Genomic DNA, 25224 nt, shown 5'->3' on the forward strand with positions numbered 1-25224 from the left:
TTACTGGGCTGCTGTGGCTCTCTCTGTCTGCAGTCTTCTTCCGTTTCAAATTTGATGTCCTTTGAGGATAGCGTATCCCCCTTGTTCACAGCCTGTTCAAGGCAGGAATATTGAGCCATTATTAAGCCTCTCTACTTTTGTACTGAACACGCAACAACCGATTGAGGGGGCCGAATGTTAGGCCGACGCTGGACGTATTCAAAGCAGTGAATCAAGCACATACTGATGTGGTCATTTTTATGACACTCTCACTGAAACTATAATGCGTAAAATTGGCGAGCGAGCCGACTGGGGTTGTTCTGGGTAGAGCAAGACCGAGAGACTGCAGGACAAAGGATAAAACACAGGCGGAGGCTAAAAGGTAAAAAGGCCTGCCGTTCCTTTGTTCTGCACCTGTTTCTCGGCCTCATTCACCCTACCGCTGTGCCCCACTCTCTCTTGGCAAGACAGAGTGTGAAGTGTCTATGTATACACAGTTATTACATAAAGCACAGATATCCAAAAACATACATAACAAATGATCGTGTTTCCGTGTTTGAGCACTTTTTCTTGATCTCTTGGCATTATGGTTAGTTGAGTACACTGCCAAAAATTTTGGATGTGTTTTTGCTTGCATTAACCACGCAAATTTACAGCCAACAGTTTGATTGGACAAAGCGGTCCACAGCAAACTGTAAATGCTCTAGAGGCATGCAATATACTGCACGTAAAAAGCTTTCCTTCAATCTCAAATGTGTAAATAAATTGTAAAAGGTCTTACTTGCTCCTCAATTTGATCCTTTTCCCAGACATGTTACATCTGTGAGGACCATGGCAGAGAGAGCAAGGCTGCATGTGGAGCGTGCATGGCCTGTAACAGACAGGGCTGCCGACAGGCCTTCCATGTCACCTGGTAGGTGGTGATGAGCGTCGTTTGTGTGGCTCCAAGAAACAGTTTCATACAGTAGCTGTTTTCATGCGTATGGACATAGATGCCTCACTTGGTGTCACGTCATTTCACGTCAACAAGTCTGTCCAAAACACTGTTACCCTTACATTGCAGTCATTCCCTAGCAGTGATATAATGACGAATGTAGCTAATTTCCTGTCATAGTCACTTGCCGTCGTTTTTGAAAAAATTATAAAAAAGCAAATATTGTTCCAGCTGTCAAAAGTGGGTTTCATTTTTTAAAATTCAGTATTCTTGAAATGTAAGATTGGCATATGCATGGATTACCATTAACTCTGCGAAGGTTATTCTCTTGTAAATTATGGGGCAATGCTTGTACAGTACGTATATTATTGTGTGGATTTAACCGTAGCTGCCTGTCTCTTCATCTGTGTGCCCTACTGAATGATGCTGTTAGCGCTCAGATGGCAGGCCTGCTATGTGAGGAAGAAGGCCCTGAAGCTGACAATGTCAAATATTGTGGCTACTGCAAGCATCACTACAATAAAATGGTATGAAGTCCAGCTATTGTCACTATGCACACAATAACCCCATATCTTGTAGTTTGTACAAAAATTTAACATGTGTTGAATTTATTACCCTGATTATTCACGTGCTTTAACATGCACGTTCAAGTATCGCCATAGATCTGGAGACATTTCTCTTCAGCATTTTTTAATGTAATACATTTAACAGTCGAGGGGCACAGTGGGAAGAGTAGTTAGCATCCAGCTCAGGATGTATGAGGGCTGCACAATTAGTCGAATTCTAATCGCAATCACGATATCGGCTGCCACGATTAATTAAGATGATCCTTGATAGTAAAATGTAATACGTATACATGTCAAATCAAGCACTTTGTCATCCTGTCACCAAGGAGCAAACGCAAGGTTAAGACATCATTAAGCTTAAGAAATAGTAAGCGAGCAAATTCGGCTGCAGCGGCGAGACGGCTGGCTGCAAGGCTTGGTTTATGTTTGATGCACCCGTGAGATCCGCGCGGCTCCAAGCGTCAAATTATGTCATTTTGTCAACCGCGGGGAGTCCACGCGGCCAGATCTTCCATGATTTCTTTATCGCGCCAAAAAACATGGTGGATGAACGAACCATTGCTCATGGAAGTTTGCCTGGACAAACATCTGATTCGTCTGAAAAAGACTACCGTGACCTAAATACCGTAAACAAGCCCTGGTGAGCATACACACTGGAGAAAGATGAAGAGTCCGTTAAAAAAAAGCTTGGAAGACGCTGAAGTTGGCTTCATGGCGCCCTTCCGACATTTCAGCTTTTAATTCCATCTTAAAAGTCTTTAGGTGGCAATGTTTGCATGACAAAAGCCTCTGCTTTTTAATCACCCTAATATATCATTCACCATTGTGTAATGGCGTTGAGGTTCTCACCTGCTTCCGAATATATACCATGCCAGCTGTCAATTGAAAAAACGATTTGGCCAAAATTTGGAATAAATTCAGTTTTAAATGACTGAAAATGACATTTTGACTGCTAATTAATTAGAATTAGCTTAAAAGTAAATAATGTGCTTGGTTCTAAGTAGGCTTCATTTTTTTTTATTGGTTTGTACTCACTGGTTAGCTGTGTTGCCCTGTGTGCCAAGTTTTTGCTATTTCCTGAGTGAATTTGTCTTAATTATTATTTACTTTATTCATTTTAGTTTATTCTTATTATTTTATTATTATTTTTAAGTATCAAGCCTTGAACCTTGTTTCTATACTGCTTGTTTAAAAAAGGGCAATAAATAGACATGTCAGCCCACGCAATCATCTTTTTCCCCAGGAACATGGCGACAGACCCTGTACCGTTCCATCCTGTGATTAAATATCATGCCGGTGATTAGGTCGTCATGCCTGTGATTTGGTCATTAGTCAATCCTGCCTGTGATTCATTACAGCCGCAGGAGACATGACAATTCCAACAGAAAATATCCATGTCTACCAATATACTGTATTTTCCACACTATAAGGCGCACCCCCAATTAATGACATATTTTAAAACCTTTTCCATATATAAGGCGCACCGGATGATAAGGCGCACCCTCAATTAATGACACCCGTTTTTATTATTGTCATAAATTACAAGTGGGACAAAAAAATCCCAGGGCCTGTAACGTAATCTATGGAAGTGGGAATTTTTAAACTACCGTATTTTCCGCACTATAAGGCGCACCGGATTATAAGGCGCACCCTCAATTAATGACATATTTGAAAACCTTTTCAATCACAACATAGTAATACTCAAAGTAATAACAATAACTCAAATAATAACGCTAAACCTTCAATAGCATAACAACTCAATGTCAATATGACCAACCTTGTTCAACTGTAAACACACAAAAGAAACAGGTAAAGGTTACTTTATCATTTCATTCCCCATCTATGAATCCCAATCTCAATATTGATCAATATATAAGGCGCACCTGCTTTAAGTCGCACCATCAGCTTTTTATAAAAAAAATTAAGGCTTTTAGGTGTACTTTATAGTATGGAAAATACAGTACATGTTGCAGAAATAAATATTTGACAACCTATATACAATTATTCTCACAACCTTACCACGGAATGACTTTCAGTTCACAGCTGCATGTTCAAGAAAGTGTAACTTGAGCAAATATAGACCTCTTGTCGATCTCGTAATGTGTGTGAGAACAGAATTTGAAAGTGTTTCCAAACTTTTGACTGGTACTGTACAATATACGTATATGAAAAAATAAAATGACTGAAATGGATCATGTCTAATGTTTACATTTTTACAGCAGAAGAAACGGCGTTCCAGTGAAAATTCAAGTAGTGCCTTCAATCACTCCCAGGGGCGCTCTACCTCACCATCACAGGACAAACACCACCACCACCGGCAGAGAAAGGTAAACAAACGACTTAGTTATTCATTCATCGATCATACAAATCAATAAGATTCGATTGGCCAGTCTTCCGTCACTCGTTTATACCATTATGCTCAATTGAGAAGCGTAACCTGATCTCTGTTTAATACCTTTTCAGAGTCACAAGGACAAGATTCGTCAGAAAGAGCGCCACAAGAAGGCCTCAGACAACCGTGTACCTTCAGCGATTTCGAGCAGTATCGACCTGGTATGAAGAGCAGGGTGACAGCTGAGCTGTTGGGTTTAGTACGATGACATTTTCAAATCATTTTCTTTTGCTTGTGTGTGTTGCCATAGCTCTCTTCCAGTCACCACGGTTCCAAAGACAGTGAGGGAAAGTCCAAGAAGCTGATTTCGCACAGTCATGGTCACCACAGTAAGAAAACAGGAAGCACCGGCAAGAGTGGCTCCTCCTCTTCCTGTTCCTCAAGTCCATTCAATTCCGGTATGACACTTAACAGTTTAGCAGGCGCAGGAGTAATATTTTGCTTGAGTTTCATCAGCTCTGTCTTGCTCATGAAGGTGGAGCTCTGTCTTCATCTCAAGATTCTCATCAGTTCTCCTCCTCTTCTCGCCTGGAGCGTGACCACGAGAGAGGAGTCGGTGACCACAGCTGCGAGGATCACAAAGAGCGTCACAGGAAGCCGGTTGTCCCGGCAGCCAAAGAGGACGGTGATAAAGGGGAAGACAAGGATGAGGACGACGAGGAAGAAGAGGATCAAAATTATCACGAGCCGCCGGCATTGACTCCTGCTGAGGGACCTCTCGCAGGGTCACAAGGTCACGATCGGTCAGATGGGAGCTCGAGCCCTTTTGAGAACAAGGTCACAATTTCAACTTTTGGATCCATCATGCGCATCACCTCCGCGTCGGTGCTGGGTAGCAGCAGTAAAATCCGCAAGATCTCCTCTTCGGGAGACTACAAACCTTCCAAGTCTCTGAGCAAGTTGTCACAACTGAGCACGCCACCTATCCCTGAAGAAACAGAGCTGGAGGCCAAAATTAGTCCGCCACCTCTATCCCAAGAAAGAAGGCACCGCGGCAACAAAAAAAGTCGCCATGGTCCCGGTCGCCCTCGGGGAAGTAAGAACCGAGAGAGGAGCGAGGATACGCATCATCATCACAACACGGCCCCTCCCCCCCCACCACCTCCGCCGCCGGTCTTCAGCTCCTCACTCTACCCGAGCCCAGTGTCGCTTTCTCACCTGGCCTTCCCCTCCTCACAGCCCAGCACCACCTCTTCCTCTGTTTCATTCTCATCCTCCTCAGCTAGCAGTTTTTCCACAAGCCGTGGCAGCTCGCTGCTTGGCTCGGGTGAGTGGGCGTGTGTGGTAGCCCTCAAGTTTCCTGCGTCGCAAAAGTGCATGCATTTAAGCATTTGTTTGCAGCTTGACAGACAACGCGGTGAACGACATACTATAGCACTTCATGTAGAGAACAAGCAAAGAAAAATGGAAACTTTATAAAAAAAAGTACACACTACTACAGCAATTGTAAATACTGAATCCTTTTCTAAAGTATGTTTCTGTCATGAATAATCATTAGTATGTATTTAATAAACAGGATTGTTTTACTCAGTATAAAGCCTGTTAATAAACACAGAATTCATCATTTATAAGCATGTCTGACATCATCATTAGTACAGAGTTAGTTAAAAAATGTTTTACTCATCATTATAAAGCAAATTTAATAGGCATCAGTACATGATAAATTCATCATTTAAAAAGTACGTCTCTGGCATGAATAATCATTAGTATTTTGTTTGATTCTGTTAGAACTTTTATTCATCATTATTAAGATAATAACATGCTTAATGATTGCATTTGAATCCCTTTTTAAAGGATGGATTCAGCATTTCTAGATTATGCACTACATCATTTACCAACCACTAATTTATGAATAATCAATGGCTTGTAAGATCATGTAGAAAACATGAGACTGATTATATAGGATTCACAGTCAGAGGCTGTGGTTATTTGCATGAGTGCAGGTACATTGTTCACACGGAGACCTTTTCATGGAAAACACAAAATGAGGTGTGCCTATCATCCCAATACAATTGCTCAGTGGCCACGCCCTTGACTTCTTTCAGAAATACGCTCAGTCACGTTGCATGACCCAGAACAAATGGATTTAGGTGTGTTTTTCCCAATATAATATTAAAATATGATCCTTGCAATACGGTAGTCATTATAGGTTGTGGAGAGGTTAGCAATTAAAATGCTCAGTATACTATATGAAAACGATTTATGTTATTGGCACTTTATTGTGTTGTTGTTTTCTTGTTTGTTTTTTACCTCACCAAATCCCAGCCCCCTTTGCAAAAGGTCAGTACACTCCTGATCGAGGTTGAGGAGTTAGAATTTGAGAATGTAGCAATAAGTTACTTTAATTTTCAGAAAGCTAGGTGGACAGTAATTTGTCCACAAGCTTACTGTATTTGTATCGCATGTTCTGACAGCTTTACTCCTGCCATACGTGCGTAATTGTTTGCTGCTTGTATAACAACATGCAACGCTATATGTGAACACTTCTGTCAACTGGCACTTTTTTGTGTCGCGGCACTTCTGATATCTGGCCTGTTTGACATGATTACAGACCGTAATATGATTACACACAGTAACAACATAAAATCTGGAAATTTCTGATGTTTATCATCTTTGGCTCTACAAACTCAGTGTTTTTTTTTTTTAATTTAATTTAATTTAATTCTGTCTTTCTTGCGCAGGAATTTATTCCAGCCTTAAGAACCCTCTTTCACTCGGCGAGGGCATCTGCAGCACCTCTGTCTCTCTGGCTGGAGGGGTGTGTAGCACCTCCTTGTCCCTGGCCGGGGGCATGTGTAGCGTTTCTCTGTCATCGGGACTTCTCCCATCCCACGCACTCTCATTCTCCCTCCCATCAAGCAACACTATTTCAAGCCCACAGGTATTTGTTATCATTGGTATTAGTAGACACTAATCTGTTTGGAAATGGTGCAGTATGAAATGATTTTCAGTTTTTCAACCTCATCAACAAACAAATAGAAGTTTTCTGTTATATGTCATGCATTAATGAAAGATGAACCCTGAGGGCTCTAGTTTGGTAGACTGGCAGACATGAGCTCCGTCTAAATACCAGCGCATTATCAATTTCATGTAGGCGCAAGTCTAGTTCTCTATGTTTGAGAATTTGGTAGGCCGCATTGGGCATTTCTGGGTGTGCGGGGGCAACAGGGAAGCCACTCCCCCACTTCATCTGACATTTTGGTAACAAAGAGTGGACTGCCTGATGCATAAAAAGCAGTGCATGATAAATTTCACAAGGGCTCAGGTCCAGCCTGTCATGTTTTTGGCCAGCCCTGCTTTGCCTCATTTGGTGTTTTGGCACAACTGTTATACAGTCTTGCAATTTTGTGACCAAAAGTAGACAAAATCTTAGATCACATAAAATAATCATTTTGAGGCGCAGGTAGTGTATTTTGGTGGACTTGGAAAGAACACATTCAGATACTTTTCATTCATAAATATGAACAATTGGCATGTGCCAGTACCTCTGAGTCATTATCATAATAAATTAATCGAACAAATTCAAATCATTGTCATCTGAAAAATGTTTTTTGAAATCTCACACGCACATAGACACAGACAAGTAAATACATACTGATAGGGGGGTGATGTCCATGAACCTGGCTGCACAATCGGAGTGCGCACGGTTGTGTCTGTGCCATCAGCAGCGCCCAAATGAACATCTTTCGTAATGGAAGCCATCTTGCAGTTCCTTTTAAGGGCCGAGAATGGATCATGCTATCTCTACGCTCTCCACAGTCACTGTAAATACCCATCCATCCATCCATCTTCTATTGCCGCTTCTCACTGTGTGGCTGCCATGCCCCATTTATAATGTCGTTCAATGCCACCAGCCACGAAACATTCATTCAGCTATCATCTCAACGCCTTATCCTCACGAGTGTCGCACGAGTAAATGGAGCCAAAAACAGGTGTTTTACTCACATCAAAATGCATAACAGAGTCTATAGAGGGCCCTCAAGACACACGTTCTTCTTATCAAATCAGGCCCCGCCTCGTGGGAACCCTGTATTCATAACAAAAATTCCGCCTGCGGGTGATTAACACTGAATGTCCGGCTTTGTGCCTCCAAACACACATTTTCGACAGTAAAACGTTGTAACTGATAAATGCCGTGTTTCTGTTTACTTGGCTGATTTGGTGCAAAATCTCTCCTCCTCAACTCCGGAACTAAAACTTAACTAAAACCATGTGGATAAAGATCGGAATGTATGGGAGTAGTGGAGGAGAGGTACGAATTTCTTGTCATCATAAGCGTTTCTCAAGTCATATTTAGTTGCTCAGGTGGGGGAGGTGTGAGTGTGCAGAATAAATAAGGGGTGCTTAGAAATGCATCAATGAAGTGAAATAACAATTTGGTGGTGTGTAGTGTGAGAAATCATTGTTGTAGCATTGTTAAATGCTTCAAAAAGTTGCCTTTTCATGATTGAGTCCCTTTATAGTGACACCATGTAAGATTTAGCTACGGACAGCAGGAGGAGGCTTGTTTATTCCTGCATTTATCGTCACGCCCCTAAAGCTCCCACAGGCTCATGCGAAAAAATACACATACTCCCAGGGACTGTGTGTCATTTAGGGGCATTACGGTAAATGCAGCAATACACACTCCTCCCCCTGCTGTCCATAGCTATAACAGACATGGCAGCATCCGAAGGAGGGCCACACCTCTTGTCATATATTTTAATGACAACTAGACTTACAATTATATTTAAAACATAGTGTTGGTCGGTAAGAACACATTTATTTGCATGGTTTTGAAATTTATAATAATGTTATTCATTTTTAATGAAAAACTGTCTAAATCCTACACAGTGTCACTATAAGTACTCTGTACGTGCTATTGGATGGTAAACAAGTTTTGGACATTACTTTCCACAAAGGCGCTAACACCTTCCTCTCCCTGCGGGGGTCTACCAAATTGGTGGAAAAGGCACAGGCAAATAGTTTCGACCGCAGTTGACATGGTATTCTATTGAAAATGCCTCTGATTGTGCTCTGATTGCACGGTAGTAGTCGGATGCTTTGACGCGCACATGGCATGCACCACATCTCTCTAAATGTCCCAATCTGTACCTGTCTACCAAATTGCCAAATCTCGGTCTGGCCCAACCCGACCACGTCTGCGCCTTGCTGATCGCCAGACTGCGCCAGAGGACCAAAATAGAGCCTTGAATGTTTAAAGTGTACCTCTGGACCTCGGAAGGAAAAATATACATGGTTAATCGAGAAAAAAGGCATCCTATTGTATTTTGTTTACACTGACTTTATTGGAGCAAGCTTCTAAGCGCGTACGAAACTTGGCCACACTTATATGACAACAACGATCTGGCATATCACTCAGTGGGGTAAGGGATAGCACTGTCAACGACTTGATGTGAAAATCCCTTCCCAAAATATCTATTCTTTAAAACTAACTTGGGCGATTTTGGATGAAATGTTTACATGATGAGACACAAAAATTAGATCCCTGGCAATTTATCAAACTTTACAGTATTGTTCCCTTTACTCATTCAGACCCCAAATTGGGTTCTCCAGAAGTACACATTAATGAATTTACATCCTCATTTCAATAATAATCCTGATGTCCTATTCACTTTTTAACTGTTCTTCTAAAGGTGCATCCAGCTTCAAGCAGCTCCTACAGTGTGACTTCCACACAACCTTTCATCACTGGTCTTTCCACACTGCCACCACTACTGAGTCAGGCGCCAACCTCATTACAAGGTATTGGGCAGAGGTCAAAATTGTGTTTTTTTTAAACTGTGTTCTTTCTTTTCACTTTAAATTGATTAATATTATCAAATTTTGCCTATAAGTCTCACTTAAATGAAATGTTTTGTGTGTGTGTGTGTGTGTGTGTGTGTGTATATATATATATATATATATATATATATATATATATATATATATATATATATATATATATATATATATATATATATATATATATATATATATATATATATATATATGTATATGTATATATACACACACACAAAAGGGGATTTTGTTTGTGAGACCGAGTACTGCTGTTCGTGGTCTCAATTCTTGTTAAATAAATGTCCCACAACAAACTTCAACATATACCAGAGCGACTTGAAGTTTGGAAATTAGGGTAGTATAAATTTTGACATCTTGTTCCCTTTCAGAGTCAGACCTTGATGATTGTCGCTTCCCATGTCAGGGAAACTCTCCAAGGGAAAGTCTTTCCTCACAGTATGTACTTTATTTTTACGTAAATATTTGCTCCTTTAAAATGATATTCAAAGGATACGTGACACGTATACACAGAAAATTAAATCAGGTCAACAACCAAAGGAATAAATGAAACACTTCACCCTCTTACTTTCTCCATCACACACAGGTCCCCCATGAGTTCCCTTCCTCTTCTCTTTGACCAAAGAGATGGTTTAGGTGCAGGAGTCCATGCGTGTCCTGACACTATCCCCCAGGCAAGCTCCCACATTGAGCTCCTGTTGGAGAAACATAGCAACGGAGAGATTGGCGTCAACAGTAAGTGACCTCATTCTTGGCCTTCTGTTCAGAAATGTACTGTTCTGTCCTAGTGCTGGTTGGTGCAAATGTGATTAAAAAAAAGTTGAATTTTTCAAGAGTTGAAGGCATTTCAACAATATGAGTACATTTACAATTCTGACTTCACTTAAACCTGGTAAAACTGGATTTCACTTCTGGCCCACAGAAACACACCTTACTGTATTCATTTTCCACAAATATTTTGTGTTTGTTGAATTTTCATTGAAGATACGATGTGTAGAGTAAAAAAGTAGAAATCTGTATGGATAGTTTTTTTCTTGCCTAAAGATGTGGTTTATGTTTATTTATGATAATACCTTCTAAGTTGTGAATCCAGTTTAACTTCCAAGAATGAAAAAGCTGCATCTTTGAGCTTGTCTGATGCTTTGATTTTTCAGCAAAAATAAAGGAATTGGCCTAACTGTTCAAATATAGTTGGAGGGAAACGTGTAATCGTCTCTTCCGTAAGAGTCTCCAATATTCAGTGGATTTTGACCACGCGTTTGAGAATATTTATCTCACATATCTTATGTTTTGTGTGCATTCATTCAAGTACATCCACACCAACAATCATCATTTGGAGTTTTTTTTTACTCAGTCTTGGATTTATTCACTTAATAAAATCGTGTGTTTTTACAAGACTTTACACAATCGGGATTTTTAGTGCTGGTCACAATCAACAAACAGTGTGTTAAAGGCAACCGGTCAACGATCCAATCACAAGATAGCTACTTCTTTGTCATATACGCCAATTTAAATTATTTGTTTATTTAGTGGATATGATGTTTATTGTGCTTACAAAATATAGAAGATATCTATAGAATAAAGCATTTTTGCCATGGTTTAACAATCTTTGTCTGTTGTAATGATGTAGTTTTCAATAGTTTGTCCAATAGATGGCACTGTTTCATCATAGCATCGTTCTGCCTCTGCAGCCTGCAGAGTTTTTTTTTTAGGGCTGCACGATTCTTGCCAAAATAATAATCACGATTGTTTTGTTCCATATTGAAATAACGATTATTAATCACGATTATTTGTTGAAACATGCCTATTTATTGCTCTTTTTTAAAACAATCAGTATATAAACAAGGTTTCAAGGCTTGATACTTACAAATAATGATAATAAACCAGCTTGTTTTCCATGTAACCCTCATTTGGTACACCTGATTAAAGTAACCACGGTTGTTATCAGACTTTTGCAACGCTTGCGTATTAGCTGAACGTTTGAATCTGGTTTGAGAGTTACATGGAATACTCAATTACTCACGCATGATACGCGATTAGAGCTGCACACTGTCGTTGTATGTTAAGGCAGACGACGCAAAAGGGGAAAAAAACGTAAATGTTTTGACAGATTTGGACAGTTTTACAATCACATTATATGTATTGCCAATCCGGTATCGTCCCATGCCTAGTTGCTGTCACATGATGTCCGTCGGGCACAAGGACTTCTCAGACATATGAGTTATTTTCTGTTTCTGTCAGTTGTAGACATGCTCCAGTCACTTCACTCGCTGCAGCAGGAGAACCAGCGGCTCCAGGACCAGATTCTCAGTCTTTCAGCCAAAAGGGAGAGACTGCAGTTGCTCACCACAGAGCTTGCTATCCCCTTCCCTCACGCTCATTCAGCCTCAGTTCAGTCTTTGCACACCACAGCCCGGATGAACTTCCTGTCCTCAAGTCAAGGTCAGATTTGTCATCTCTCTGTATTTAATGGCTTTAACTTAAGACATTACTAATGAAATTGCCCTGTCTGCTTTTCATGTGCGCATCTCTTCATTTTCCTGATCAGCCTACCTTTGCATTATTCGCATGGTGCATTTTTTTAACACACAGGCATGATTGCGTTTTTTTGTTTAAATTCTCCGAATGAGTCTTTGAGGCAGCGGCGGTTAGCGTGTGTGACTCACAAGTTGAGAGTTCCCTGTTTTAAACTCGGCTCTGCGCCGAATTTGCATGTTTTTTATATGCTTGTGTGGATCTTTTTTCTGAGTAGTTTGGCTTCCTCCCAGGCTCCAGAAACATAACATGTTAAACTAATTAATGACCACCACATTACAGCATTATCTATAACTGCAATTTTCTGGTGACCCCCCCCCATCTCTTGCCTAAAATCAGCGGGGATAGGCTCCACAATGAGGAAAAGTGGTGTAGAAGTTAAATGGATGGTTGAAACAGCTTCTGATTCTGCCTCTCTTTTCTCAGACTCCCTAATCACCAATAAGAGTCCTCTGTCCAAGAGCAGTTTCCTTAATGACGCTTCCTTTGTTACCTCCTCTGAGGTGAGAACCTGTTCGCCACAAAATATAATAACAAATACAGTCTTTGCCCTTTCCTGCATGAATTTTATTAAAGTGGGCTGTGGCTTTTCTAACCAGTGCACCGACATAGACATCAAGATCAACTCCAAACGCAAGCTAATATAGAAAAAGAAAAAGTCACTTTTTCTGTTCTTGTCTTCCCAGGATCTCCACTCTGGTAGTCCGTCCCGCAGTAGCTCTTCCCTCTCCTTCCAGAGCACTCCTCCTCAACAAAGCCCCGCCTCCCTGAGTCAATCCATGATGAATGGGCGAGGTTCAGGTGACAGTTTGGGCCAAATCGGCCAAGCTGGCACCTCGGCTCAGTCTGCAGCGGGCGGGCTACTCACATCTCTTGCAAGTCCCCAGCTGATGAATGGGACCCTCAGCAGTTTAAACGGGGTCATACATTCTCCAGTCCAGAGTGCCTCGCAATTCACACTCCCTGCTCCGCGCTCCCAGCCGCCTCCACTCAACCCACAGAGCTTCCAGCTTCCCAAGAGTGCGAGCCCGTACGTAACCAAAATAACTCAAGAGTTTTCTTGTGTCCGTATCATCTCAACCGTCTAAGATATTAGTAACTTGAGAAAGTATAAATAATCAAATGTTTTCATTTGATTGTCTATCTCTCAGGTCTTCTCTCCTGTCAGAACAGCAGAAACAAATACTTCTTGAACAGCAGCAGCAACTCCAGCAGTTCCTCACATCACAGAACTTCAGTCCTGTAATGTCTTGTTCTAAAACTCTTATGTAATTCTTCCATGGGCGTCTAGAAGAATTCACTAGCCAGGTGGAAGACATAGTCTCTCCAGTGTGTTATCTTTAGGGTCTTCTTACTGTATTCTTGGACATACCCGGAAAAAAATCACAAGGGTTGGTCCAGGAGGCCACCTCTGTGCTTCTTCTATCAAATTGCCGTCTTAGGTGTCTTGTTTTCAAGTGCATGTATGGGCACCCTTGTGTTTGACATAGTATTTGTTATTAGCTATTCACATTGAGCACTTTAGTCCAAGAACACCGCTAAGGTTCTGGTTTCTGCTGGTCGCCTTTCTGAGTTTTACTGCCATTGCCCATCCTGAGCATTCCAGTAACCTAGCAAAACTCTGGAGCCCCTCCAGAGGGCTCTCCAGCATCATGTTCAAGAAATCCGGTTAGTGTAGATCCACTGACAACAGTCCAGACTCATTTTAGAGTAAGACTACCCTCTTGTCTACTGGGGTGAATGTCAAAGTATACGTCAAAACCATAATTGTCCATTGTGATTCTTTCCAAACTTAATGATTTAATGGAAGATGCAATACATGTCACTAGAATGCATGGATGGAATATTATCAAAAGGATACTTGCATTTTTTTATACATTGTCCCAATATGTAGTTAGAACATAAATCATTGTAGACAACTATTTGGTAAATATGAATTTGCTTTCAATTTCGATCTAATTGTGCATGCTCAAGGCAGTCTTTTGCAGGTTTTGCACAGTCCCTTCAGTGTTATTCTTAAACTCTTAGACGTGAAGCCTGTACATTGAACTTGTTCTTTGTTCTAATAGCCACTTTATTTGACCATTTTCACACATTTCATATGTATATAATTTACTAACTAGCAGTGTTGGGACTAATGCATTACAAAAATAATGTAATTACTGTAATGCATTATTTTTTGCTGGAACACAGTTAGTGTAATGCAGTACAGTAAAAATAAGAGTAATGCAATGCATTACCTTGCATTTTTAACTTGAAAGTGGTGTTTTTTCACCCAAATTCACCAAAAACACGGCGAGACCAGCACGCCCATTAATTTTACTTCGTCAGAGATAAAGACAAAAAGAAACTAGCAATAATGACAAGGTAAGCTTAGATTAATTTTCATTGTACAATTTCTATTAATAATAATCTTCAGAATAAATAGTTCTGGCTGATGTGTATCAAGATGAAGCAGCCAAATCTCATTAAACACCTTAACAATGAAGTTGGCTAGCTGCTAATGATAGCCCCACTGAAACCAGCTATTTTTGAATCTTCTGTCCCTAACTTAGCTGACTGAACTTGAATTTGAATATTAACAGTGAAATTGCGGAATGCACTAACTGTTTCTACCTGAAGCATAAACAATGCATCACTTTGCTTTGACGCTAAGAAATAGAGGGATTCAAATACAAAAAAGGATGGTTACTGTACAATACAGATGGAATGATTTGTACTGTTTTAGGCTTAAGCCAGTGCTTCTAAATTATACAGTATTTTGTCAAGCCCCCCTAGGAAAGAGAAAACTTTTCGCCCCCCACACCACTCGACGCGATGACTATGAGTAAAATTATTATCTATAAAAATTGAATAAGTAGCACTAAACCTGTATGTTTTTTTTAACATTAACAAAAGAAAAAAGCAATGGAAATCAAATGTCAACAACTGTTTACAGCGTTTATACAGGTTACAGCTTAGTCTAAAACAGAAAAAAAACAAGTGCATCACAGTGCCGGAAAGTAAAAAAAAAAAAAAAAAATCTGTTCTTGAGCTCAAACTGTCCCTATTTATGACTTGACCATAGGAGCAGAAGGCGGTAGTTTGCCAGATGCTTCAGCAGCAGAGGCAGAGGGAGCTGCAGCGCCTCACCCTGGCAGGAGTTCTCACGACCACGCCAAATTCCCCCATACTATCCCAGTCGCCCAACCTGCTCTCCGCAGCGACCGCCTGCCCCCCGCAGGGCAACCAGGCGGGAAACCTCTTCGGCCGACAGGACGGCGCACTTCACAAGCCTGTATGTGGCACCGCTCTTGGTCCATCACCAGCGCCTACTCTCACATGAGATGTTCAAGTCTTGCAACTTGTGTGATTTTTCAGGCCGCGGGAGAGAAGGCTGGTGACAAGAACGGCTAAAATCAGCAACGATGCATGTGGGGTGGGTGCCCTTTACGTAGATTGTCAGCTACCAGTAGCTTGCAAAGTAAGTGTCGGTAGCTCCCGCGGCATTAACTCGATCACTGCCAATCCTTTCAGTTTTACTCTATGTTATTGATATAGCTGCCTGTCAGCAGAGGTGAAAGACTTTGATTATTTGGACTGTCCCATGCTGAAAATGTTGAGGGCACCCCCGCAGTTTGCACCACGGCAAATGAAGATATGGATCAGAACTCCCTGAGAAACAACAGCTCTACTCGCATAACACGAGGACATCATTTTATACTCTTTAATGAATGTACAACAGGGTGGACTTGAGCTGAGGTTTTGCGTATGGAAGACGTTTTATCAGAGGTTCTTTAATGTTTTTATACAGGCAGCTTTTCAGAGATCAGGACTATGGCGGTCTCTTCTTAAATTGCACTAATTTTGTTCGCTAGACCAACGGGCCAGCTTATGTGGACAGTCCTTCCTGATTCTGACAGGTGTGGTCTCCTTTTTTCTTTTTGAAGTATAATCTCAAGCACTGACTCTTCGTGAATCCTTTTGCATAGATGTTCCATTCAGACTTTGGGGAGTTATTGACAGAATTTCATCCGCAAGTGAGACATCTCACACATTTGTCTTCCTGCAAATGTCGTCTTCCCTTTTTGTTCGCCGCACTCGCGTTTCTTCTTGCCGCTTAATTTATACTTACGGTAAAAGTTCAGTCAACATTCATTCCTATCGTGCGAGTGACTTGCCGCGGCAAGTCCCAACAGGACAAGCCAAACGTGGCAACGACAAATGACGGCATGTGGTCAGTAGAATTTCAATAAGCTATTTATTACCTCAAAAGTTTCTGTCCTCTTTTTCTACACTCAAATGTGGCTTCCATTTTGTTCTAACTTCTCTTACTAGATACAGTGGATATAAAATGGCCACCCCAAATCTTGTCTTTAATTATGCCGTTGTTTACTCGTGTCTAAATCTTCGAAATTCTTCCCTACAACTGCCGTTAGTGTGTTCTTGCACCAGATAAGTTTATATTGTTCTAGTTGCTGTCGAGATTAAGAGGATGAAACCAAACAATTGGTAGCTGTTAGCGAAGATTTTCCCCCTGAATGAGTATGCACTTTGCATGTTAGAGGTATAATAAACTGTTTAGTCTTTTTTTTTAATGAGAATTGGCACTTATCTTTAATTGACGGTATATATGCCTGTTCAACACATTGTTTTCATGTCTGTGAACTAGCTGAGTTTTTTGTTTTGTTTTTAGCAATACTGGATAGATAATGCCTTAATATGCTCAACATACAGAGGAAAGGTTAAGGCCAAAGGCTCAGTCATAGTCTTTCTTTAGTAGTTTTATATTAGGGATACTTTACATGGCATTTATCCCAAACCCATGTATACATATTTTAAGTAGCCAGTTTATTCAAAAGGAAGAAGTGAATAACCTGATGGTAATAACGATAGCGTCCTTTTGTTTTTCCCTGTAATTTTTGTGTTCAGAGTTGGTTGTTTGCGCTTCAGAGACGTGAGAGAAAAATACGAAATGGAGATCTTGCAATGAAGCCTGCACAGTGGTGTCCGATCAAAAGATGTAAACAATATTGGAAATTCTGTCACAGTCGTGAGTTATTTGTGGTGTCACCTGCTCTGAGGATGGTGACAGGAGATGCAGTGGACCCTTATTGGCTACTGACACTCCCATTTGTGGCAATGGCTGATGGAAAATCTCTCCCCCCATTTAGCCATGTGATGCTTCCATTCTGCAGCTCAAACATTCACATTTTATTATCACAGGAAAGGAACTATTCTGTAACTTTTTTGTGTTTTTCTTTTTTTTTGTAGCAATATTGTCAGAGGTTTTCTCACCTCTTCGGTTTTAAATATCGTCCGCCCAATGTGACATCTTGAGTGCTCGTTAGTGTCGTCTGTAGATGTCAGAAAGCATATGAAAACATGTTGCTTACTAGGAGGTGAATTAATAGTGTAGCAATGACAGAACGGGAATGTTTATTTTGTTGATTTAAAAAAAAAAAGAGCCAACATTTCAATATTACATGTGGGAAGTTTTCGATTTACCAAGTACAGTATGTCCTAAGAAGACAATGTCCAAGGAAGGGAAAGATGCAAAAGTTTTTGTTTTCTTTCCCATGTTGCACTGGGGCACTATAAGCCCGATCTGTTCAATCTATTTTTGTTTGATTATGAATTGTACTTTTTTTTATGTAAGGCACGTGTTCTTTAAAGCTTTGACACCCGAGATAATCCAAGTTATGAATGTCGTACTGTTTTATCGTCAGCATAACAACATTCAAGCACCCATCTCACAATGAGGTTTAATGGAAAGTTAGTTACTTGTTGGAATCAGAACTGCATAAAATGCAGTGGTTTCTCAAATATGTTAATAACTACAAAGTTATAAACTATGCATGATTTTAAATGCATTGTTCCCTGGTAACATTTTAAAAAAAATATTAAGCGGACACCTAATTCTAATGACAATCCTTTTGGCATTGTACAGTATAATTGCCTGAAGGAAATAATTCAAAAATGAATTTGCCAATATTAAGATTAAATCCATGTAAAGTATTTTGATACCTTTGTGTGTAAAATTAAAACAATGGATGAGTACAAGTTGTTGTTGGTATTAATTCATTTTGATGATTTGTTTTATATTATTATAATTTCTTTGTTGCAGGGCAAATATCATTGGACTGTATTTACACTGCTCAGCATAAATGAGCACACCCAACATGTTTGTAAGAACAGCTTTAGTTTCCTTCGGAATCAAGATTTTCTGTGGGATACTATACTACAAAATACTCTCACAATGTTGGGCAATTGTTTGCAAACTGATTGTTAATCTGTACACTCCAAAAAGTAGTTTTCTCAACAAATTTAATAAAGCTCTAATTGCACAAATGAGTAGACAACGAGGATAAGAGTGAAAAAGTTTGAATTCCAGGCCTAGCAGACATGTTGCTGTCTGAGGTCATGAAGGTCATACAAAATACCAGAGGTGGGCTACTTACTTTTTTTTTCTGTTCCAACATTCATCAGAGTCTCGGCCCCTTTCGGTCTTCGTCACTCTATCGTTTTTTCAAGCGATACGAAATTGTAATTGCCAGTCCGTCTGTATTTTACCCAAACCTTCCGCCACCACTGGAGGGCAACATTTGACCTTTTTTCTGGTTTGTCATTCGTCAGGCGCTGTTCTACTTCTGTTTGCATCCATACTAATTAATTTTCTATTTTAATACTTACATTTAAAGTTAACACCATGTCTGTGGTTCTATAGCTACGCCGCTATTGAAACACAACACAGCAATATAAGTGTAACACGAAAACAAGGCCAGGTAAGGGGTTTAACCCTAAGCTATAATACACCATCAGGTTTGCAACAGGCAATCGTGTCCACTGGTTGGCATTACCATGCTATGCATGACTCTCAAATTGTGGAATCCGGTTCTCATTAGAACTGTCTGCCCTACAACTATACTAGAAGAAGGTTTCATTAATATTTGTCTAAATTTCATCTGTCACATACACTACAAATAAAACAAAGTATGGATATGGTTGAATTCACTTTAAAAAAAAGTCTCTAATTAGGGAATTAAAAACTTCTATCTTGCATATCCTGGCCAAGAGCCAATCAGAGAAAGAATGCAAATTCGTTCTGCACCCACTGGTTACTTTAAAGAGTGATTGCCTTGTGGGGAAAACGCATCCCAGAATGCTCTTATCAGCAAGAAACCTGAAACCAGGACTAAGCAAGGGAACAACTACAAACAACTAAAGTCAGCTGTGTTCTAGCTGTGAATGACAAGTAATGAATTGAACCAACCCAGTTTATTCACGCAACTGAACATATTTCTCCACAGCTTGGTGCTGCAGTAAAGTGACCTCTGACTCATTGCAGTTTGTACTAGAAAGATGCATTAATATAGCAGATAAACATCAAGGCAGTTGAATTGTATTTCAGTAAGCAAAAAGAGGCGTGGCGGGCTGACGGACAGGTGACGTGATGTCTGTCCCAAAAAATTACAATGACCCGTGAAAATTGCAATTCCGGCATTTTTAAATCTACATTTTTTTTAACATCCATGTCATTTGTCGGTCCGTTGGCAAAACGGATGTCTGTGCAACGGACTGACGGAGAAGTCGTCCGTCCTGACAAAGAGCTCCCCTCTGGTTATTATTAATGTTGTAACAGACTGTAGCTTGGCATTGTCTGCTGCCAAAATATGCAGGAACATCCTGAAAAGACATTGCTTGGATGGCAGTGCACATTGTTCCAAAACCTGTATGTACTTTTGAGCATTAATGGCGCCATTGACACCGGCACACGCTTACATATACACATACATCACAAATGCTGGGTTTTGAATGTTTCACTTACAACATTGGATGGATGGATTGTCTGATAGCTTGTCTATGATTTCCCCAAAAACGGTCATTCAACATTGGTTCTTGGCACATGTGCAGTGATTTGGTCAAATTCTTTGAATCTTCATATGATATTAGTTTCTGTATCAATCGTTCCAAATAATTCAATTGTTCATGAACATTGTTCATTTCTGCAATCACAACAAGAGACCCTCTATCCACGCTGGTCTAAAATAAAACCAATTACTTCAACTCAGACATTTGAAGGAAAAAAAGCCAATCTACATTCACTTCAGTGCACGGTGAAGAATAAGACAAACAAGACACCACGGGAGTGGGTGGGCCTCAAAACCAAAAGAGCTAAAGGGACCAAGCGCAATACGGTGTCATTTTATTGGTTGAGGGTTAATACGCTAATGCAGGCATGTCAATATAGCTTTACCTTGTGGGCCTCATAATGGGAACTCTATTGCCAAGTAGCCTGCACCAATGAAATTATGGTACAGTGGGCCCCCGTGTGACGAGATTAACCCATTCCGCGGTTAGGGTCGTAAGGCAAATTCGCTGAATGATGGGCAATCCAAACCTATGTTAAATAGCTAATGCGTTTAGAACCCCAGGTAAAAACATCAAAATTGTACATACATATTAAAAATTGCTACCAAAATAGTATGGTAAGTGCTACCTATATATAATATACATGTATACAATCAGAAAACATCATAAATAAAAAATATAGAAAGGATTTATTTACCTTTGAGTGGTGCCTGTTATGCCCATATTCCCTAGTAAAGGTAGCCTAGGCTAGGTTAGCTTCATATTTCTTGATTATCACCAGCATCGTTTCCATATAAATCATCTTCTTACCTCTTTAACAGCACTAGCAATATTGGGACACACAGCTAATCCTTTCAACTTTGAATTAAAAAGCAAAATGCACTATAAATACGGGTTTGTAACCACTCACAATCGAACAAAGCTTTACCGTTCCGCCATTTTGAAACAAGTGAGGCCGACCAACAGCCAAATACAGCCAAGCTCCGAGGGTCATGAGTTATTTTGGGCTCAAATCCGGGAAAAAGTCATAAAGAGGGGATGAAAACCTCAGTATTCAGTATTCACGTTGTAACACAGGGGTCCACTTTATATATGTATATAACTTAAAAATAACAATTTTATATGGTATTATACTCTGCCCAAAAATACAAACACAAGATCATTATTAATCACTATGAATTAATTCATATGAATTACTATTGAACGTCAATGTTATACTTTACAAACTCATCTCCAGATTCGTCAGGCCAAATTAAACCTTTTTGCGAGCCAGAACCAGCCCGCGAGACGTATGTTTGACACCACTGGGCTAATGATGGGCATGGAGCATAATTACCACGAGAAGCCTTGGCCCCTCCTGTTACACAAGGCGTAGTGTGTTTACATTTGACGGCCAATCCCCTGTCAACTTGCTCTACGAGGCCATATTGGAATTTTAAGAGGTTGCAGCGTTTTCTATCAGGTTGCAAAAGTTTTATCTCTATACGTTAGCAGCATGTCCACTGTATGTCGTCGACTGCAACATTATTTCAGACTGCCTCGGTCATTATTAACTTCTTCCTCCTCGATGGTGAGTTATTTGTGTTTTCACGCTTGATTAGTTTATCAAGTTATAAGATACAGCATTACGCTTAAGGTTTAAGCGTTCTTTCAAAAAAAAAAAAAAAAAAGTTGTTTTGCTTTAATTCTAAAGGGGCCAAGTCGCCACGCCTTTTTTTGTTCACCTTTGACATAAGTTCCGTGCTTGTTACGTACTGTTGTTGCAGGCGTTGGGAACTTCCTCGAGAGCCGTATCCTGCCTCTTTTCGATCTCTCTCACTTTCAGCACACTTGATTCAAAAACATTATCGGGATCAATTCGTGACTAGGCTTCCGCGGAGATTTGGTGACAAACTGGTCATTTTGAATCAGTTGTGAGAGAGGGAGACATCGAAAACAGGTAGAATGTGGCTATCGAGGATCTGGAGTTCCCTTCCTCTGGTTTACTGTGGTTGCGATATAGTGACTTTATAGACAAAAGTACAACAATTAACACGTTATTTGTAACGCGCAATCAGTCAATTTAGCCAGAAGAACCCGGATGTCACCTCAAAATAAAAGATTGAAATGTGGTGACACGTGTTGTAGTTCTTTTTTTTTTAATCCCTTTTCAATTTGGAGTGAGGTTTGTCATCTTCAGATGTTAATTGATATTGATTGAAAAGGATAATATCGTTCTGGGAAAAGAATACACGAATTGAGCTTGTTAGTGAAAAACAGACCAGCCTGGCTGGTGTGTGTGTGTGTGTGCAGCGCCACATTAACATATTACATGATCTAACATACGCCAATTCATGTTTTACTCGTTTCCTGTCACCTTGATTGACTGTTCATCAAAATCGAGTATATGCATTTTAAAAGTAAATAAGTATATGAATATCCTAATAGATAGTGTGAAAATATTGGAATGCTCACACGATATTATTTATTTATTTTGACTCTCAAAAGTGTACTCTCTGTCTGTGATTAGGTAATGCATAAACATGTCTACATAAATTTTGGTGAGGATCAATCATGGTTTTTGTAAATTATCTGTTGTGGATAGGGGTGCCCAGTGACTTTTGTCTTTTTTTTTTTCGAAGAAAGAATGTGAAACCGGATAAGTAGGTGTGCTACATAAATTATGGTTATACTAATAACATCACGTGGCAGTGTTATGGTAAAATAAACCAAGAAACAAGTTAAAAAATAAAAAGGTACGGAACACAGAGCAGTAGTGCCTACTGCTGTTGAGCTTTAACTGACTTCCATTACAGGTGCACATTCGCCCTGAGTCTACACAGCCTATCCCTGCAGCCCGGCTGCCCTACAGGGTGCGACTGTGTGCTGGAAAACGTTATGCCTGGTGTGCATGTGGGCACAGCAAGAAACAGGTTTGTCTTTGTACACAACATTTTCGATTGGAGTGGAAGCCCTGAAAAAAGAAGAATGTGAGTGTGTCTGTAGTATACGTATACATATGTGTGTGTACATTTATATATATATATATATATATATATATATATATATATATATATATATATATATATATATATATATATATATATATATATATATATATATATATGTATATATATGTATATATATGTATATATATATAATTTTTTTTGTGCTGGTATTGTGTATAGCAAAGGTGTATTGCGATACATATTGTGATACAAGCCACACATCGTTGACCTCTTTGGGCACACAATAACCCCCCCCCCCCCCCCCCCCCCCCCAAAAAAAAAAAAAAAACATGTCCACGATTTTTTTTTTCTTTAGTATGTCCCCAGCAGTTGAGAATACGCTTTCAGATTTCACTGATGTGGCAGGAATACAGAGGTACCTCTTTGCCACACGTGCCAGCACAGGATACTGGTGACAGTGCTCTTCAACCGTAAACAGATATGTGACATCACTCGCGTTGGTGAAAAAGAAAATATATGACAAAAACCAAGGAGTAATCTATTGTTACCATTTATCAAATACAGTGAAAGCTCGCTGGTAAGGTTTTTTTTTTTTTTTTTACGAAATGCATATAAAAGAAACAAAATGAAATAAAACAAATCTTGAAATCTCAAAATCCCCAATTTACGTGAGATTCTACTGCTCGTTAATATGGCTGCTCAAATAGTATTGCGCTTCGTCGAAACACATACAGGAGCCTACAATTACTACGGATGACTCGAACACCGGGCGGGAGCCTAAGATGACTACAACGGCAGAAACAAACAAAATGTTATCTTCTTATTAAGTTTTCTTTTCTGCTGCTACTCCTCTTCTTCCACCATCACTTTTACTTCAGAACATTGTATTGATTTAAATACGAAAATAAGCCATTTCAAAACCGATATTCAATATGTTGGAAACTGAATGTCGTATTGAAATAGACATATTGCGTCACTTCGTATTGCAATATATTGATATTATTGCCCAGCACCAATATATATGTATGTGTTTACATATATGTATATATCTATGTTACTGTGTATAGGATGCACCAACAGTTTGGTGACAATGTGAAAACTTTAGTGGGAGAAAGACTTGCTATGATTTCTGCTGTTAAATGAGTAAGATCTCAGTTGTCTATTCTGGAGTAAAGCTTTGCATTTACCTTGTTGTGTTTTGTTTTTTCTTTCAGATGAAATTTGAGCTAAAAGATTTGGTTAAATTCTAGACAAATTTGATTTTGATTTCATTGCATTTTGTTTACCTCAGCCTTACTGCGATGGAGCTCACAAGACCAAAGCACCAAACCTCTCTCCACTCCGCTTCACCTCTGACAAAGACAAGACTGTTCTTCTGTGTGCATGCAAGCAAACAACAAATGCTCCTTATTGTGATGGCTCCCATTTCAAAGTCATCTACAATGATGTGGTGAAGTCAGTAAAAAGACTGTTTAAATGACCATTTCCCATGTGTACAACAAATAATCTGTTGTATTGTGTTAATAATGCATACTTCATTTTCTGCTGCTTAGTAATCGTGTACATGTTCCCTCTAAGATTTTTTAAAGGGCCTCATTCACAAATTTGTGCCTAAATTCTGTGCATGAAAAATTCATGCAACTATCTGTGATTTATGTTTAGCTTCTTGAATTTGCTTAAATTTGTTGAAGGATTGTCTTTCAAAAGAGATGTTGAACACATCTTTTGTAATCCAAAGATTCAAAAACCGATGAAAAAGTCATTGACATCAATCAGTCTGGAAAGGTTTACAAAGCTTTAGGTCTCTATCGCAAATCATGACGAGAGCCAGGGCTAGTCAATGTATTGGATTGTTGCTGGGAAATGAATATTAAAGTTATTAACATTAAAATTAGGAGGATATCAGTCATATGAGTTTGCCGCAATTTAGTGTTTTAAAAATCTTGGACCACACAACCACATGTACCTAGTTTCAAGTTTGCAATTGATTGACAGCTCAAGGCAGCCAATGACAATCATCTGATGGAGGGAGCGAGGGGCCTACTGAACAGCACAAAAAATCCCTGCTGCACAATGCAAATATAAACTCATTATTCTCGATACAAAGATAACATACTCTTAATGGTTGTCAATGAAATAAGTTCTTCGTGATGTTTCTGTTATTCTTAAGCACTTGCATAAAGGGAAAAAGATGGCAACGGAAGATGGCCGCCGTCTGGC

The 25224-nt window shown here is 39.7% G+C and overlaps 2 protein-coding genes across 5 annotated transcripts in view; both read left to right on the forward strand.

Moving 5' to 3' along the window:
- Positions 1 to 18247, forward strand: part of LOC148420782 (protein AF-17-like) — a 25302-nt gene extending 7055 nt beyond the window's left edge. For 2 of the 4 annotated variants that reach the window (XM_088419400.1, XM_088419398.1), the window contains exons 5-20: positions 789 to 892; positions 1347 to 1440; positions 3699 to 3806; positions 3943 to 4032; positions 4122 to 4269; positions 4347 to 5138; positions 6553 to 6752; positions 9508 to 9616; positions 10042 to 10108; positions 10257 to 10405; positions 11912 to 12112; positions 12632 to 12708; positions 12892 to 13235; positions 13357 to 13447; positions 15273 to 15482; positions 15566 to 18247. In XM_088419400.1, coding sequence (XP_088275526.1) covers positions 789 to 892; positions 1347 to 1440; positions 3699 to 3806; positions 3943 to 4032; positions 4122 to 4269; positions 4347 to 5138; positions 6553 to 6752; positions 9508 to 9616; positions 10042 to 10108; positions 10257 to 10405; positions 11912 to 12112; positions 12632 to 12708; positions 12892 to 13235; positions 13357 to 13447; positions 15273 to 15482; positions 15566 to 15601 — 2820 coding nt within the window. In that variant the 3' untranslated portion in view covers positions 15602 to 18247. The remainder of the gene's footprint in view (positions 1 to 788; positions 893 to 1346; positions 1441 to 3698; positions 3807 to 3942; positions 4033 to 4121; positions 4270 to 4346; positions 5139 to 6552; positions 6753 to 9507; positions 9617 to 10041; positions 10109 to 10256; positions 10406 to 11911; positions 12113 to 12631; positions 12709 to 12891; positions 13236 to 13356; positions 13448 to 15272; positions 15483 to 15565) is intronic. The other 2 variants (XR_015866137.1, XM_088419399.1) reach the window with 2 other exon arrangements.
- Positions 18248 to 21438: 3191 nt separating this feature from the next.
- LOC148420783 (uncharacterized) lies at positions 21439 to 24608 on the forward strand. Its single transcript, XM_088419340.1, has 3 exons — positions 21439 to 21626; positions 22852 to 22968; positions 24296 to 24608. The coding sequence occupies exons 1-3, from the start codon at positions 21552 to 21554 to the stop codon at positions 24482 to 24484; spliced, it is 381 nt and encodes a 126-aa protein (XP_088275466.1). The 5' UTR covers positions 21439 to 21551; the 3' UTR covers positions 24485 to 24608.
- The last annotated feature ends 616 nt before the right edge of the window (positions 24609 to 25224 follow it).

The sequence above is a fragment of the Hippichthys cyanospilos genome, chromosome 7, assembly GCF_059441005.1.
Source record: "Hippichthys cyanospilos isolate Australia breed blue-spotted pipefish chromosome 7, RoL_Hcya_1.0, whole genome shotgun sequence".
Lineage (NCBI taxonomy): Eukaryota > Metazoa > Chordata > Actinopteri > Syngnathiformes > Syngnathidae > Hippichthys > Hippichthys cyanospilos.

Coding starts and splice junctions, on each gene's coding strand:
- LOC148420783 (XM_088419340.1), top strand. CDS start 21,552: ATGTCCACTGTATGTCGTCGACTGCAACATTATTTCAGACTGCCTCGG. Junction 21,627..22,851: donor TAACTTCTTCCTCCTCGATG/GTGAGTTATTTG, acceptor CTTCCATTACAG/GTGCACATTCGCCCTGAGTC. Junction 22,969..24,295: donor GTGGGCACAGCAAGAAACAG/GTTTGTCTTTGT, acceptor TGTTTACCTCAG/CCTTACTGCGATGGAGCTCA.